Source organism: Amia ocellicauda, chromosome 4 (genome assembly GCF_036373705.1).
Source record: "Amia ocellicauda isolate fAmiCal2 chromosome 4, fAmiCal2.hap1, whole genome shotgun sequence".
In the NCBI taxonomy this organism is placed as follows: Eukaryota; Metazoa; Chordata; class Actinopteri; order Amiiformes; family Amiidae; genus Amia; species Amia ocellicauda.
In genome coordinates this window covers 54,131,927-54,150,460 of record NC_089853.1, presented here as the reverse complement: position 1 = coordinate 54,150,460, position 18,534 = coordinate 54,131,927, and the positions used below count along the sequence as shown (strand labels likewise).

At 36.9% G+C, this 18,534-nt stretch overlaps 1 protein-coding gene across 1 annotated transcript; it reads left to right on the top strand.

The window, feature by feature from the left end:
* The first annotated feature begins 3,215 nt into the window (after window positions 1–3,215).
* On the top strand, window positions 3,216–14,256 carry cbln4 (cerebellin 4 precursor). The gene is made up of 3 exons (XM_066702765.1): window positions 3,216–3,600; window positions 9,714–9,830; window positions 10,754–14,256. Exons 1-3 carry the CDS (start codon window positions 3,307–3,309, stop codon window positions 10,949–10,951), a joined length of 609 nt encoding a protein of 202 aa, XP_066558862.1. The 5' UTR covers window positions 3,216–3,306; the 3' UTR covers window positions 10,952–14,256.
* The last annotated feature ends 4,278 nt before the right edge of the window (window positions 14,257–18,534 follow it).

Here is an 18,534-nt window from a genome sequence, read left to right as displayed (position 1 = left end):
CAAATAAGCCTAGAGGAATATATATATTCCTAATTTAGGAGCCATTAACCCCCCACTCCCCCACCAACCCTCTATTGATATTTATGTACTGAAAACACAGCCATGAAAATTGCGTGATGGCAGAAAAAGCTGAACAACATCAATACAATTGATGAATTCAGAAACACCTCCATTCACTCATAGTTTCTTCATGTCTGACAATAGGAGAAACTTCAAGCTAGTTCGGAACAAGCTACCAACTCCCATTATTGAAGATTTGCTGGCATCCTTCGAGAAATGGCTGGATGAGATCCTTGGATCTACAAACAAATGGACTAATGGTTTTTGTTACACACTTTATGCATTTCATATTTGTTTGAGGGCTGGGATGTGATTAAACTGCAGACTGTGTTTTAATCTCTTTACCACTTTTACAGCTGTTCGGAATCAAAGCAAACAGTACTGTTGCTTTCAGGTTATTCCCTGCAACTCAATCAGCATATTTTCTAATGGGTACATGGATTATATTTACAGCTCCCTACTTCTATGCTGTACTTGACAAAAAGAGGCTTTTGGAGTCTACATTTCAGCATGTGTTATAATGATTGCCCATTTTCGCCAATATTGGCAGCAGTATCAGACAAACACAGAATCCTTGTTCACTTAATCTAAAGCTTTTTACTAGAATCAAGGTTCTCTGTGTCCAAATGAGTTTTGAGTTAATGAAATTTTGAGTTAAAGGGAACTTTTTTAATAACACCATCTCAGGGATAAGGGAAATCCTGAAAACAAACTAATGGACTAATAATACAGAGGAAAATACTTGTTTTTATTGGTTAAACTAAAATATACTACATTTGTAAATGTAGCACGATCTTACAGGCAATACTTATCACTTTGTTTATCTGATAGTGTGAAGTGAATATTGTTCTGGATAAGTGTTTCTCCTTTTGTATTACTGAGGTAGACACTTTCCATTTTTGAACACAGATAACTGTAGTCTGATTTTTCATTTGTCTCCAAGGTAGAACTGTAGGGCGTGACCATATACAGTAAGAATTTACATAAACATACACATTTCCATTCAATTCTGTAGTGTGTGTGTTTAATTAATTTTGATAGAAGATCTGATATGAAAAGATAAGACTGGACACTGTAATCTCAATCTCAAGTACAAGGTAGTGGATAGCCGGATACTAATGCTTGTTGCTTGTAAAATATTTATGAGAAATGTATCAAAGCCCTACAGATAGCATCAGAACCCCACCAAACCCTACTCAACCCCCCAACCCCAACTCCCACATACACACAATTTTATAAATACTCACCAGAGCCTTTTTCCATGGGAATCTAATGGGGAAAAGAAAAGGCATTATTTTTGATACAGCATCCTTACAGTGCTACCAGGAACAGTAATGTAATTAATCGATGTGGAGCACAATCTACACAAGATGATAGCTCCCTTTTACAAAGCACACTTGCTTACTATGCTAGAAGTAATGCCATATCATTTTAAATGGAGGCAATATCTGCAGGAGAAAAGCCTACTCAATCCTACTCCTAGCAATTACCACTCGAAAGCAAAAAACTACCTGCATTGGGAATGTGCACCGACCGTTTAATAACTAATACCTAATTCCAGTAACCTCATATTACACGAAAGATATACTTTTCAGCATATCTGCCCAGCTCCAGTGACTTGTCAAATTCTAATCTTCACCCCATTATGAATTTGAAATAAGGCACCACAACTGTTCAAAGGGTCTCTTCCTTTCAAACCAAATCTAGGGGATTTCAAAGGGTATTTCGAAGATGAGAACTTAATTGGAAATCCTCACCAATTTTCAGAAACCCATTTTAAAATGGCAGTTTAAATGCTGTTTCAACAAAGATTAAAATATTTTTAGTTTAATATATATACAAATGTGTAGTATTACGTTAGAAAACATTTATTAACTTATCTCTCTAAACACAAAATTCCATTGTTTTCTATTTTGTTATGTATTAGTAGTAGTTTTCATCATTGTATTGCATGTAGATTAAAATTGAACTATATATTTGATAAGGATAATAATTTGAAGAAGATGAAGAAGATCAGATTTGTGGATGTATTTCTAATTGCTACAAGTTTCCCCTAACAGATTTCTAGGTCAAGATTTCTGTTTAGAAATGGGTTTGCCCATATTTCTAGATACAACAGCAGGCACTAGCGCTATTTTCAAGTCATCCTTCTACTTCAGTAGTCCGTTATTTTACGCTTTGGATTATATTAAAGGATTAAAGAAAATATAGCCTAGGACACGGCGATCAGATAGAGCTGTATAAAAGACATAACACTGAAAACGAGCAGTGTCATGCCATAAATAAATAAACGCACCCTTAAGAAAACCTGCAGTTGTGCGTAATGACCGAGAAGGGGTTTCCATAGCCTGCTGTGGCATAAGATTGCTAAACAGTTGTCCGCTTATATTCGGCTTGTTCTTCACACTTTCACCCCCCCTCCTCCTCCTTCTACTCCTCCTCCTCTACTAATCGGATTCCTCCGACAAGTGTTTCATTTTCAATAGGTGCTGTTTAGGGATGCCTGTCACCTGCTTGGTATGAGTGTGTGCGCCTGTGTGAGACACAGACCCATAAACTGATCAGAGGGAGTGAAGAAGGCAAGAGAGAGAGAGGGGTATTGTTTGGTGTCTTCTGAGAAGAAGAAGAAGAAGAAGAAGAAGAAGAAGAAGAAGAAGAAGAAGAAGAAGAAGAAGAAGAAGAAACTAAACGTCTGGATTCTTCAGTAAAAAAAAGGTTCATTAATAGGAGTTCAAGCAAATGGAAATGCCTCATGACACAACACCACGGGGAATAAGAGCTGGAGAGGCGTAACGGCGCAAGGAAATCAGACACAGACTGTAGCTTCCTGCCTGGCATCCTGGAAAAGAGCGACCAGTCCATATAACCCCTGCAGTCAATATCGCATTGCATCCAGATGACACACCGACCGGACCGGGACCGCTCGGACTAATCTCATCTGATCTGCGGCAAAGGACCCTAAGGTAAAGAAAGAGAGAGAGAACATAAATCATGTTCACGTCCATGTTTTGTTACTTCTCGATCTCTATCATCAATAATTCACATTGGAGCTTCTAAATGTCTAAAAAAGATTGCTGACCCCCCCCCCCCCCCCAACCCCCCTTCACCCCCCCCCCTCACCCCTCACCCCCACCCCTTGTTGCTGGACCGTCACATTTTATCAGAAAACGACACCAGAAGCTTTCAAGTGGACCCGCAAAAAATAAAATAAAAAAAAGGAACTTGTGTGAACTGGGATCGTTGACCATGGTATTGATAATGCTTCGTAATAAGGCTCTGTTCCCAGTCCTTGTTGTTGTAATGGGCTTGATTTGGTGCATCGAGCTGGTTGGGGCTCAGAACGACACGGAGCCCATCGTCCTGGAGGGCAAATGCCTGGTGGTGTGCGACTCCAACCCGGCCGCCGATGCCAAAGGCTCCTCTCCTCTGGGCATCTCCGTGCGCGCCGCAAACTCCAAGGTGGCTTTTTCAGCCGTGAGGAGCACCAACCATGAACCCTCCGAGATGAGCAACAAGACCCGCATCATCTACTTCGACCAGGTAAGAAAGACCCCCATTGTCTTCTCTTCATAGAATTGTTGGCAGGTGCGCAAGTTGTGCCTGCTTCATGGATTTAAAATGACCTTAAAAAAAAAAGTTTATGCGCAAAATAAGTTCAAGAAATCGCCTCTCCAACAAATTTGTGTTTATTACCCCACCTTGCAGGCAGCATCTCTGTCCCTGGCCCCACCCTGAACCCTGTTCATTAAAAAAATTATGACACATGTTTGAAGTATTAACAAAGTTATTTGTACGCATGCACCATCATTATCATCGATAATCGATGATAAACAAGTAGCCTAACTGAAATAAGCTATATATATATATATATATATATATATATATATATATATATATATATATATATATATATATACGCACACATATATTAAACCATATCCATATCCATATTACATTATTATTATTATTATTATTATTATTATTATTATTATTATTATTATTATTATTATTATTATAGTAACAGTCACACAACTGTTGAAAATCTCAGCTGGTTGTGTGATAATTCAAGTCAAATCAAATACAAAATCCGCAGGTGATGGATCATGGGGACTCTAGTTTTAGGAAAAGATTCAAAGAGTGACAAAAAATTCTAATATCCCACCAATGAACACTGCCCCATTGGATTTGTTAGTGGCCTCCTAAACCCCAAAAATAAAATACAAATAAAATATACAAAATACCACGAGCAAGCTTTGAACAGTTTGTCTATTTTGATTGCCATGGAGAGGCTATATATTTTAAGACCAGTAAACTGAGGCATTTCATTTTCGCTACATTAACGCCCATTATAGCTCAGAAAAGTTGGGCAGTTTTCCTGACATGCACACTAAAAGGCAAAACGTTTTGGTACAAATACAAATTTCGATTCATGTTCAAATCTAATGTTTTATCAAATGAATTGCTCTTCTATAACATACATGCTTCTAAAATGAAGCACAAATAACAACTTGTGCTTTGCTCTACAAACGTGCGTCTTTTTAAGTTTCATGTTGCATGTTGTTCTTGATATAGTTATGGAATAGAAAACAGTGACGTAATGCTTTAAAACCTCAAAGGTCCAATTTAAGTATTTTATTTTTGTAATTATTTGCCAACCCTGCAAACATAATTTGCACCTAATATTCGCGCAATAGATTAATAGTACTGGTGCTTTTAAAAGTCAGGACGAGGCACTGGCAGACACTTGGGTATCTTATTTATTTAAAATTGACAGGGGGCGATGTTGTTGCCTAGATCATCTCTGAAATTGCAATAGTACGTACATATATTTTCTTAGCCTTTAATGACTTCACCAGAGGTTGTAGTGTTAATGCTTCAATCGTTACATTTAGCGATATTTTAAATTATAATTTTACAATACCTGACATATTCTGCTCCCCTTTGCACATTAAACAACCAAAATGTACCACCTAAGGTCACATTAAAAAACCTTCTCTACTTAATCATGCATTGAAAAATGCTCTTGACAGTTTAAATTAAATGTAATTATAATGTAACTGTACAGACAACAGTTAATTTGAAAATAAATATGCTGGAGATATATATTTCATCATTTAATTAATGTTGGATATTACTTTTTTGGAAATATATATGATGGGAGAGCATAATTTTCATTCACTAAGCCATATACATAGATAATTTCCCCCACATGAATTATCTATTGAACAGTTTATTGCAGTCTTGAAACAAACCCATCTATTATATGGTAATAGTAGACACATATAGACACAGTACTATGGTAGAGATTCTGCTTTGGGTGAAAATGTATTAAACAGATTTCTTGCCATTTAACCTGTTGTGGTGAAGTGCCTTCTGAATAATAGTTGTAATGTATTTTACAAGATTCTTTAGCATTAATAGTATTACTTGTATAATCAATGGACAGCACTGGAACACTGTACATTGCTGATGACCTTCACAGGAGCCATGCAACAACCTTTTTTTTAATTACAGCAATGGTGGATAATTTAAATTTTAAAATGCACTGCTGAAAAAGGAGCACATTTATGTTCATTTCATTTATCCTGTTCTATCACTTTTTGAGGGCACACCTGGCATGACTCAACATGCTTGAATTTTGTCTTGATCTGGAATCAGTTCTGTGGTGCCTGGTTTCAATTTATTAGTGCTTTTGAAATAAATATATCTGACCTGTGTTACAAATAACTTGTGTATGGTTTTTATACACATTACCAATTAAGGACAGTATATTTTGTGTTACATGTCATTTCAATTTTTAGGAGACTGGCTGTACAAGAGTTGCACAAACTCAGTATTTTTAATACATATTTTGTGTAGAATATCAACATTTAATGGTGTTTTAATGGTGTGCCTTTATGAAAGCAGGCATTTAAGATGTGCTGTCTCCAACTTGCAGTACCATTCATTTAAAGTAAAAATATACCTCTGTAAGTGAAGAGAGTCCCACTGACTCATTGTGGTTTTATTGGTGCTATATATGACTTGCATTTTTGGTGAACAATTTTGTTCATTTGTAACATCTCACACAATGTACCTTGTGAGGAGTTGTGTTAAAATGCAATTGAAATAGCTGAATCAATTCCAGACATTTTTTAAACTATACCAAGCTTTTATAGAACAGGAGAAAGAGGCACATTTCACAATATGTGCAAAGGCAAGTAGCCTTTTTCCTTTTCCCTACAATAATATTCAAGCCCATTGTACCGATGTTAAGAGAGAAATGCACATCCCAGTTTAAAACAGGAAAACATTTACATCAGGTAATGGCCTGCACTTGTTGCTAAATTTAGGTAGCGATGTTTAATTTATACTGCTTGGGAATGTCCTCGGATGCTAGCAGTCTAATTTGATGTAGTGACATATGGCACATGCTTCTTGAATTAAAATGAAATGTGGGTCTTTATGCACCAAGCCTAATCTGTAAGCTTTATCTCAACTAATTTTTCAATGATGAGTTTACAATGCCTTTCACTCCGAAATTAAGCTTAAGGTGCGGGGGATATAAAAAACAGAAGGGGTAAGTCATTCACAAGAAGATTCTATTTAAAATCTTTAGTATTTTTAATTCCACCTTCCCTCCCCCCCATTTGTTACCTTTTTCTCTCTCTCCCTTTTTTTCAAAACCACACTTTCAATAGTGTTAAACTATGAAAGGAATCTGTTTCTTGGTGTAATCGGAGAAGAACAGGGAAAATAACATTGTCAGTGTTCATTATATTCCGGTGTTGTATGAATGGAGGTACAGAGCACATTTTCAGTAAGAAAGCACATATGATACAACTTCATTTTAGAAACAGTTGTCGCTGTGAATATTGTTTGTTTGGTTGTTTGTTGGGCTCATGTCTTTATCTAAGGTAAAGATTGCATGTCAGTAACAAAAGAGTGGTGAAAGTTTAGTCCATCCAGCACAAAACAGTGAGTTCTGCATTAGCACATAAATACATTATTACAGATTACATCAACCTCAAAAATCACGATAAAGGGTTACAATATAGTATTCCCTAGAGCAGGGATGGGCAACTCCAGTCCTTGAAGGCCAGATTCCTGCAGGTTTTCAATGTACCTTTCTATTAGGAACAGGTTCATACCTGGAAATGACAGGTGATTTGACAATTAGTTCAATTAAGTAATTAAGATCTGGGGTGGAACACCATTGAATTTGTATTTTGTACATTGTAATTATGCCTCTATTTTTATCAAGTGCAGTCCTCTGTGTCAGTTAGAGGAAGTGTGAGAGGAGTGCAGGTGGTTCTCTTCACAGATTCCCACTCTGGCATTGTGCTTTCATAATAAGCCAAACCAGCTGGCCTGCATGTATATGAGCTATGTACCATGAGGTCAAACTATAAGTATTGTTCAAATAAAGAACATCTCTTTTGAAATTGTATTAATTAGTTTTGATGTATTTAATTTGCTTAATGCACTCCAATTGGGAAAACTATATTCAGAATATATTTTGATAATATATTCAAATAATCATTTCTTTATTTGAATCCCCCAAAATAAAATGATTTCACTATGACCATGATCTTATAGCAGACATTTTGCTATTACACTGCTGACTGTCTGTACTTCACTGACTCACTCTTGGCCTTTATTACAGCACAGCAGTGATGTGACATTGATACAATTTGGTTTTGGATGTGTTTATATACAGTGGTGTACATATATACAAAGACACAGGTATACAGCGCTTTGCACAACCCCACTATGCAATGATTTGTTATACCAAAAATGTATTAAACACATTTTAAAATTTAAAATTTAAAATCATTAAAATATCAAATGTTAACACTGAAATGCAAACACATACTATATATATGTGTACTGTAACAGTACAATATATATATTGAGAGAGAGTTAAGTATATACACTCACCTAAAGGATTAATAGGAACACCTGTTAATTAATTAATTAATTTCTCATTAATGCAATTATCTAACCAACCAATCACATGGCAGTTGCTTCAATGCATTTAGGGGTGTGGTCCTGGTCAAGACAATCTCCTGAACTCCAAACTGAATGTCTGAATGGGAAAGAAAGGTGATTTAAGCAATTTTGAGCGTGGCATGGTTGTTGGTGCCAGACGGGCCGGTCTGAGTATCTGCTCAGTTACTGGGATTTTCACGCACAACCATTTCTAGGGTTTACAAAGAATGGTGTGAAAAGGGAAAAACATCCAGTATGCGGCAGTCCTGTGGGCGAAAATGCCTTGTTGATGCTAGAGGTCAGAGGAGAATGGGCCGACTGGTTCAAGCTGATAGAAGAGCAACTTTGACTGAAATAACCACTCGTTACAACCGAGGTATGCAGCAAAGCATTTGTGAAGCCACAACACGTACAACCTTGAGGCGGATGGGCTACAACAGCAGAAGACCCCACCGGGTACCACTCATCTCCACTACAAATAGGAAAAAGAGGCTACAATTTGCACAAGCTCACCAAAATTGGACAGTTGAAGACTGGAAAAATGTTGCCTGGTCTGATGAGTCTCGATTTCTGTTGAGACATTCAGATGGTAGAGTCAGAATTTGGCGTAAACAGAATGAGAACATGGATCCATCATGCCTTGTTACCACTGTGCAGGCTGGTGGTGGTGGTGTAATGGTGTGGGGGATGTTTTCTTGGCACACTTTAGGCCCCTTAGTGCCAATTGGGCATCGTTTAAATGCCACGGCCTACCTGAGCATTGTTTCTGACCATGTCCATCCCTTTATGACCACCATGTACCCATCCTCTGATGGCTACTTCCAGCAGGATAATGCACCATGTCACAAAGGTCGAATCATTTCAAATTGGTTTCTTGAACATGACAATGAGTTCACTGTTCCAAAATGGCCCCCACAGTCACCAGATCTCAACCCAATAGAGCATCTTTGGGATGTGGTGGAACGGGAGCTTCGTGCACTGGATGTGCATCCCACAAATCTCCATCAACTGCAAGATGCTATCCTATCAATATGGGCCAACATTTCTAAAGAATGCTTTCAGCACCTTGTTGAATCAATGCCACGTAGAATTAAGGCAGTTCTGAAGGTGAAAGGGGGTCAAACACAGTATTAGTATGGTGTTCCTAATAATCCTTTAGGTGAGTGTATATACATATAGATGTGTGGACATACTGTTAGAGTAATGCATTTTACATGTAGTTTTCTTTTGTATAACCTTTTTTCTTTATCAGAAATTATTAGAATAATCTTGAATGATAGTGTATCTCATTAGTTTTCTTTTTTGCATCTAAATATGAGGTTGATAAATGACTTTGTGTAATCCTCTTTGAGTGAAAAAGCTTTATTATGTGGTGTTCCCATGTATGTTATGAAATACATTATGTCAACTGCATGGGTCTGGACAAAATCATATTCCTTGGCTCTGGAGTAGCTCAACAAGGTAATACCTCCACTCAGCACATTTGTGTCCTATAGTGCAGACATGGCAGACCTAGGGTAGCATTGGCAAACCATTCAAACAGGGTTTCTTGTACTTGCTTAGTTGCTGTACTCACTAGCTTTGAGGGCTTTCATGGCCTCCATTTTATTCTTATTGCTGTCAGGTTTTTCTGTGCTTTAGACCTCTGTACATTCACTATAACAGCTTCCTTTCCTTTGCAGATTCTCGTGAACGTGGGCAACTATTTCACCTTGGAATCAGTCTTCTTGTCACCCCGGAAAGGGATTTACAGTTTTAACTTTCATGTGATCAAAGTGTACCAGAGCCAGACCATTCAGGTATGCTCTATATTTCATACTTTCAAACACAAAAAGAAGAGTTTTGTCTCCTGTGATTGAAGTGTTCTGTACCAATTTGTCTAAAAAGTTGACTAGCACAGTGCTCTCCAATATATGTATTGTTTTAAGGAATCTGCATATGTTAAGTCATTTAGGAAAGCAAAGAAAACATATTTAAAATACTTATAAAGAGTAATTAATGAGCTACTAGAGTGAATGTCATTTCAAAAAACATCATCTGGTCATAGAATGAGAAGAGGCCAATCTTCTTTATATTCTTGCAGTTCTTCAGGAGAAATGCATATAGTTTCCAACCCCTTGGATTGCAATTGTCTGTCCTTTTGGATTTACCTCAAAATCGGAGATGAAATTGGGGCTTATCAGGAGTGCTGATGGGTCTCTGCTGCATAGTGGAGCAACAAACCAACCGTAAATATAGAAAGGCAAGAAGATAGTAAAAGCATTTGTGTGAGGCACGTAGTGGGTGCTAGTAAGGTAAGCCCCAGGGAGTATAACCAGACAGGTCTGTCTCAAAACAGTACTCAGTGGAGTGCATTAGCAAAGGAAGGGATAGCCTTTGCAGGAGAGTTACAGTAATGTAACTTTTTTGAGCCTGATTCCTAGCAAAAAATATTTAATCATACTCTTGCAGTATTCATTCGAGGTTCAGTGTAGGACAGAACTGGTGTCATGTCTTGCATTAGCTATGAAAATAGTTAATTAAGTTAACTGATTGAGACCCTGCAGCCCTTTACTGCCCTTAATGGAGATAATGAAGATTAGATCTAATCAGTGTAAGCCCTGGAACTTGAGAGACCCAATCTGTCCGGAGACCTATAGCAGATCCTCAAGAAGTGAATGAAAGTGATGGAAACATGCATACATCTCTCTTTTTGTTGTTCTAACTGCTTTTTCTGCTGTAGGTGAACCTGATGCTGAACGGGCGGCCAGTAATCTCGGCCTTCGCAGGAGATAAAGATGTGACTCGCGAAGCAGCCACCAACGGAGTGCTGCTGTACCTTGAAAAAGAGGATAAGGTCTACCTGAAACTGGAGAAGGGGAACCTGGTAGGAGGATGGCAATATTCCACTTTCTCCGGCTTCCTGGTTTTCCCTCTGTAAAAACATCCAGAGGGGACTGCAATCCATTAACTTATAGTCAAGTTGTCATCTCTGCGTGAAATTTCAGCATCAGTGGGAGTGTTTACTCCGGTGGATGATTCTACCCAGTGACTTGTTTATGGACTGTGAACAAGGAAAAAAGAGTATGGAAGCTACTATTATATTAAGTTCTGAATTTGAGACATGAGGAGAAGGAAAAGGCTGCTTTTGTTTATTCTAACATCTTACGCTAATTGGCTTCTTCTTACTGTGGACTGATTCTTTTAATTTAATCTGGGACAGTACCTGACATGCATTGCTTTCTATTTTTCCAGCCCCCCAAACACACTAAGGTGGCACAAAGTGCTTCAAGGTTTCTATCATCCATTAAATCAATTAACGTACATGCTTTTTTTAAATCTCAAGACTGTGTATAATGTTTTGTGATTAGTCTGGAGGATAAGATTTGGAAGTGTAAGGCAATAGCACAGAAGAAAGGATTTTTTTAATGTGCTGCTTTTGATTCTTCTCAACAGATATAGGTGTGTGCAGTGGTTAGGGTTCATTAATTCTGTCCCGTCTGGAAATAGGTATTCTGATTTCTAACAGTAATGGCTATACAGGGCCTTTCTGCAATCTACAACAGAGTTTTACCATGTCGTGGACACAACACCAAGCACACACAGGAGCAGGCACTAACACACTGTAACACACTTGCAAGGTCTGATGCAGATGCTCCTGCAAACAATATTTAAAGCATTGCTGTGTTAGTTTAAAAACAGGGACTATGTCACTATTTTTGATGGTGCTAAAGAGTTACTTAGATCCATGGACCCTAATTTGAGGTCATGGAACATCTCTGTAAATGATTTGACACGCATGCTATCTTAAAACCTTTGAAAAAAAAACTTCTAAATTACACAGATGCCAAAGCAATGAATAGTTTCAGCCCAGGCACAGAACAGAAAGTATTTGTTATCCAGATGTAGTGGAGATCTCTCTAGTTCTGTATATACTTATTGACTGACATGTATTTATTTATGTGTGTATGTATGTATTTATTTATTCATTCATTTGTTTGTTTGTTCATTCATTTAGTCAATGTTAAATCATTCTATCACATGTAATGTTTGCATGTTTCATTTTGCAAAACTGCCTGGGAGGGAATTTTGTATTCACAGATTATTTATTAGTTTGTTTATATTCCTTTTTGTTATGTACTTGTGGATAGCTGCTGGCTTTGTGCAATTAGTGGTGTTGACATCAAATAATTTTAGATTACAAGCAAACATATTTTTCCATGATTTTAATTACAAGGCCCCAACACACTAACTATCCGAGGTAAGGGATTTCTGTTTGTACACAGTGCTGCGGGCCCACTGCTTTATAGATGTAATATTTACTTCAGTGGTGGGGTAGAGGAGCTGAAATGAATTAAGTATGTTTTTTTAACAGTCTATATAAGAAAAAGTGTTGCATGAAATCAAAATAAGGATTTTAACATGAATCTCTTATTTAGTAAGAAGGATGTTTCAATACTTTTAAATCTCGACCTTGGTTCATATCCTTGAGCAAATGTATTGATAAGCATTTAAAGAAAACTGACTGAAGAGCTAAATATGGAAAATAAATGTATAACTATTTCAACTGAAAATATTGGCTGACTCAGATAGATTGTATGACCATATTATTTTTTGTATGTGTGTGTTATTTTATGTTCATTTTTCACCATCAAGCACATCAAGGAACATCAAGGACAATGTTTTATGTGATAGCTAAAGGGTCATGGACAGACACGACACTAAAGTAATCTTTGGAGCAGATTCCCTATGGACAGACACTCATTGGAGGTGTAAATAAATAATAGATAGATATAAAAAAGCATGCAATAACAGGGCGAAAATTGAAAAGATAACAGGGAAAGAAAAGAAAACCCTTCCAAGCTGAGAGAAGTGCCAGTTGGTGTTTTGAAAATCTGATTTGAAATGTTTGCCATCGGCATTAATTCATTTTTTATTTAAAGCAATATAATAACTATATTTAAAACAATTGTGAGGACAAAGCCTGTACAAGCAAGACAACACGAAATGCTTTGTGATTAAAAAAACGCTGCTCTCATCGACATCTGCACCCATCATTAACTTCCTGTCCAGGAAGTAGGCTATATTTTGGACTATATTTCTGACGTCTGGTTGAACGGCAGATTGTGTGATCAACAGTTGGCTTACCTAGAGACCCACTCTCGCCAGACTTCTTGCCTCGGAAAAACAATAGGCGCTAACTACTTCATGCAAGGGTGGATGACAATCTCGTAAGTGAAATTAAAGAGGGAGGAAAAATACAAGGTGTCTGAGGATTGACTATGGAATAACACTTGGAATTATTAACAAAAGACTGAAAGCATTGGTGGAAGCTATACAGCCTACAAATTTGGTTTTCACAGTAGACTGGGCAGGTTGTTGTGCTGGAACTGCTTAGCTGTTTCTGTTGCAAAGAATTGTTTTGAAACCCTGATTCCCAATCTTCACAGATTTTTTTTTTTTTTAATTTTCCCCTCTTTCTTCCATATGTCAACACAGAGCTCTGGATTTTGTCACTCCTGCGGTAAGATTTGCTTCAGACCTCCCTCTCCCAATGACAGACAAAGAAATAAAACATGACCAGCACTACATCTGAGCACTTAACACCTCAAAAAAATGAAAGCACAAATCTCGAACTGCAGACTTGTAGGTATTCTCCTAGTCCTCCTGTATCTAATTTTAACATGGAATTGTTACATTTTTTTTGTGGGGGGGAGGGTAAGATCACTATGTTAAGATATACACTATACTGGTGTGTTCACAACAAAACCGATTGTAAGGAGACCATTTGTTTAAAGAGACCTAAACCAGAATTATAAATCTTGTGATTGTATAATGGGTGTTGTTGTATAGAATTGCATACAGTGTTCTTCATTCATTAAGCTCTTGGGCTTGGCTGAGCCATTGGGCTATTTCTGCATCCCAGTTTGAGATGTGCAGGCCCAGGTATGTTCAGTTAAGATGCTGATGTGATGTAAGGATCTATAGATAGAAAATTGCTCAAATATCCAGCTGTTCACAGTCAATTATACTACTGCTCTCTGCTTTAGTCAATGTTTTAATTATTTTATTTTATTAGTTTTTTCCCCTCTGTACTTTCACATTAAACTATACAGTACCTTCTGCTTTAAAAAAATGGTTTGGTTACAAACTTCCTGATGTTTAACGATGTCATAATGTTAAAAACGGTTACAAAAGTGAAATTTATTGTCTCCTTCACATGACTACATTCATATTTTGAATGAGTTGAATACAACTTATTATGTAATCTGTCAAAGAAGCCTGCCCAACATGGTTTCAAATGTTCTTACTTCAACTCCATTTTCCTCCTTGCTTGGCCTCCTTTCCTGTTCAGTGAGGATGTGAAACTGAGAATTATCTCATTAACATACAGAACACTGTTTTCACCACTTTTATGGTAATCCACCAAATTCTGACTGTCAGAAACCTTCAAAAAAGTGTTTGATTTGATAGTGTAAAAAAATTATGGGAAAAGTATCGGGATAAAACTGACAGCTACTAAGCAGGATTTCATAATGCATATAAAATAAATAGTATTTCAATAGTATTGACAGTTTCTTTAAATTATTGCATTTGATCATTTTAATAATACATTTTTTATCATCCTGAGGGGTCCTAGCCACAGCAAAATTCTCCCGTTCCACAGTGAAGTGACCTTACTGCATCAATAAAGGATTCCTACAATATGAATACGTCCTACTCCCTCTCTGGGCCCAGGAATCTGCCTGTTAGTTAGCCTCTGATTATAGCATCTTCCTTCTTTTCTATCCCACTGCAGTGTTTTACAGACTGATCTACGGGGCGTTACCGTGCTGCAACTAAAGAGTAAGTGGAGGTTGACAGAGATCCATTGTTCTTTTTTTTTTTTTTTGGCGCTACAATACATGGGTAACAATTGACATAACATTTTTCAACCCAAGGTGAGCACTTCGTCCCGAGTTGGAAATCTCAATAAAAATGGATCGATGTATCTTAATATTTCCTTAAATCTCGGGGTCAAACTTTTGATTTAATCTGTGCCATTGCATGTTTCCTTCCTTAACTGGTTCAGTTACAGAGTATTTAGGTCTTCATAGTCTAATTGCCAAAACTCCTTTAGGGACATAAGACATCAAATTTCTGTCCCAGAGAGTCTGTGGAATTTATTTTGTTTTGGTGACACAAGCTCTCGCTTTGCTAATTAAATAATGTGTTGATTAATACAAGCTCTTGTTAAGGCACAAGGCACTCATTAATTATTATTTTTTTCTTCTCCAAAGATAAACTTTATGACAGAAAATGTTTTGCCTATACTTCCTCAGGTGGAAAAGTTTGGATAGCAATGCAGTCCCTTAAAAATACATTGTGCCCACCTGGACAAAAATCTGGGGCAGCCATTTCAATGTAATACTATTATCTATCCAGTGTACATATATAAAATAAATAATCAATCATCCAGCAGAACCACACACTTTATTACAACTAATCCTTCCTTCCTTATGTTGGACTGCAGCAGAGATGTCTTGAGCCCTGCAGAATTTGCACAGAATGTGTAAATCATTTGGGTAAAAAACTTACCTATTTCTTAGGGTTTCAGTCATCTCAAATAATGACCTTCATCATTGTCCAGATTGATTCAGTTTGTGTGGCTTGTTTGATACCTTGGACTTTCTGACTGTGGAGGTCTCAGGGCTATAGCTATGTTGAAGTTGTTGGGGTTTTTTTGCGTGTGAAGGTGCAACATATATAACAATAATGTTAAGGACAATAGTATATCATTGGTGAAGAATAGCAGGAATGCAGAGAGAGATGTACCTCCAATCAAAAGGTTTTTATTACAAGCAGCTGCAAGGAAGAGGTTCAAGAGGCAATCTCGAGAACAGTCTTAGAGAAGTAAAAAACTACAGGCACTTTCATGCAGACCACACTGGAGAGAAAGATAACAGGCCCACATGTCTGTCCTGTGATGACTGTAAGTTTGGTTTCTGCCTGACAACTGCTCAGGAAAACCCATATATAGTCAAACTGGGGAGAATTATTCATATAAGGGGGGTTTGTATGATGTATCAAGCCCAAATTGCTGGTGAAAACTGGTTTTTGTCAGACTCTGTTATTCTAGGCATCAGGGTAGAACTGTAGTACAGTACCGTAGCACAGTGAGACAGTGAGACAGTGACCTTGTTCACACAGACACACAGGGAAAGAAATGCAGTTCTTCTTTTGGCATAGACATACATTTTTTTTTACTATAACATCACAAAGCTGGGAGATTAACAACATACTGTAGTTCATGAAGAATTGTGCTAAGAGCATATTTAGCCTGTTTAAAATATTGACCTTATTTGCATATAACACCTCTGGGATGAACTCTAATGGTAAATGAGACAACTTCTCTTACTGTATTAGAAACTGTGCTGCAAGGAGGAATGGATGTTAAATGCAGATGTTGGTGAAGTCTAATCAGGATTGAGTTTAATTGGGCTTTTCTATCTGAGTTGTCCAGTATTTTTTAAAATCTGTAAGAAGCAGAATATATCTACAATCCGAAGACACTTGGAGACACTCATTCATTACCTCTGTTCTCTTCTTGAAATCAAAATGAAGAAAGGAAAAAAAGACAATAACAGTCTATTTCCAGAAATCACAATAAAGAAACAAATTGGAGAAGATGAAAACAGAGAAAGTCCTTGTGTCAGAAAAGATTGCTTGTTACACTTTCATGGCATTCAAAAAAGGAACTGTATTCCTAAGAAAGGGAACTGTATTCCTTAGAAAAGAAACACAAGCTGGCAATTTAGATTCAGAAAAAGCATATATTTTATATGACATGGAATGTATTTTAAACAGTTTCCCTTATTAATGCCGATGAGGTCCCCCAAAGCACAACCACATACATTCGAATAAAGGGGCACAGTCCGAAACTAGACCATTAGCTTAATTAAGTTGCAGTACAGATAATAGCAACAATGTTCACTGCTAGAGCTGGCATGCTAATATTTTATTAACATGGTTCAAATTGTGTAATTGTCTCTCGCTTCTTATTGCTGAAAGAATGGCCTTTAGGTATGAGTTTAATGAAGCTGTTTACTGAAGCTGGTAGAGTAATTAATTAATGGAGGCAGAACAGAAAACAAATTAAACTGTATCTGTACAGAACAATTAAATCTGTTATCCCAACCATTAAAATTATAGCAAAACCTGTATTAATAAATTATACTGAAGCAGAATAGGAAGCAAAGGAGCCGTTACTCTTTTACAGACCACCACTCTAAACAGCTAGAGATGAATTACAGTACTAACAATTTTAAAGAGAGCTTCTTTGGAAATATTAATGCATTTCCGTGATAAGTACCAAAATTATGGATAGATAACAATTACTTAAATTTAATTTACTTTCTCAAGCCAAAGAATTTAGGTGAATGTATATGTTCAGCCTTTTCTTCATAGTTGTTTGGCACTGAAAAAGCCACATAAACACTTTTACATTTTTTTTTCATGTTTTGTTTCAGTGGTAAGCCTAACAATCATTGGGGAAATGTTCTGTCCTTGATGAACAGCCAAGTGATCTTGGTTATAAAATACAGGTGTTGCATTGCAATGTTCAAAGGAATATTCTGACTTTTCATACCAATTGGATATCTAGTGTTGTCAACCACAATAATAAAGCCAGAAACAGGAGTTTGTGGCTTCAATATTTAGTAACTGATACTTGCCTCCATTTTGAGGAATGATTTGATAAATAATGATATTTGCATTGTAAAAATATATGGGAAGACTACAAAAGTGGTTGATCAGACTTAATCACTGAGTCATTTCTCAAAAGGACATTTTTACAAATTTATATACATATATTACATTAATTCTGCTATTGATTTCAGAATAATTAACTGCCCTATTCTTCATTAGTTAATAGACTTTAATTCTGTCTGATTTGCTGGAATGAGAATGCATTTGAATTCCTTAATTTCCTTAAATGGTCAATCAGCTAATCAGTATGGTGGCCCTGAAGTGCAACTGCTCAAAAAATAAAGCAGTGGCTGCGAGATTTGAAGTGCTGAAAAAATAAAACAGCAGCTGCGAGATTTGCAGTGGCTGCGAGGTTTGTAAGTGCTGAAAAAATAAAGCAGCGACTGCGACATTTGCAGTGGCTGTGAGATTTGGAAGTGCTGAAAAAATAAAGCAGCTGCTGCAGCATTTTCAGAAGCAATTACGGAAAGGGAGAGTACATTGTAAAATATATTTGACTGATGCCATTGGACAGCAAGCAAGTCACATCAGCCAAGCCTGCTTCTCCGGAAGAGTCAACAGATTTTGAGAAAGGGGCGCCAACTGTGCAGTGCGTGAAGTATTCATATTAATATTGTTGTGATCTTCTGCTCTCTATCCACTTTGTGGTGACATATTAAGAGTTATAGGGCTGTCCTAAAATGTATTAGAAATTAATTAAAGCTTATGGTATCACTAATTTAACTAAACATGTATATTTTCATATACAATTACAGTACTCTAAGTAAGTAAGTAAAC

Bases quoted from the DNA above. Each gene is read 5' to 3' on its own strand.
- cbln4 (XM_066702765.1), top strand. From the start codon at position 3,307: ATGGTATTGATAATGCTTCGTAATAAGGCTCTGTTCCCAGTCCTTGTT. The intron at 3,601-9,713 runs GTAAGAAAGACC...TTTCCTTTGCAG, and splicing joins GCATCATCTACTTCGACCAG to ATTCTCGTGAACGTGGGCAA. The intron at 9,831-10,753 runs GTATGCTCTATA...TTTCTGCTGTAG, and splicing joins ACCAGAGCCAGACCATTCAG to GTGAACCTGATGCTGAACGG.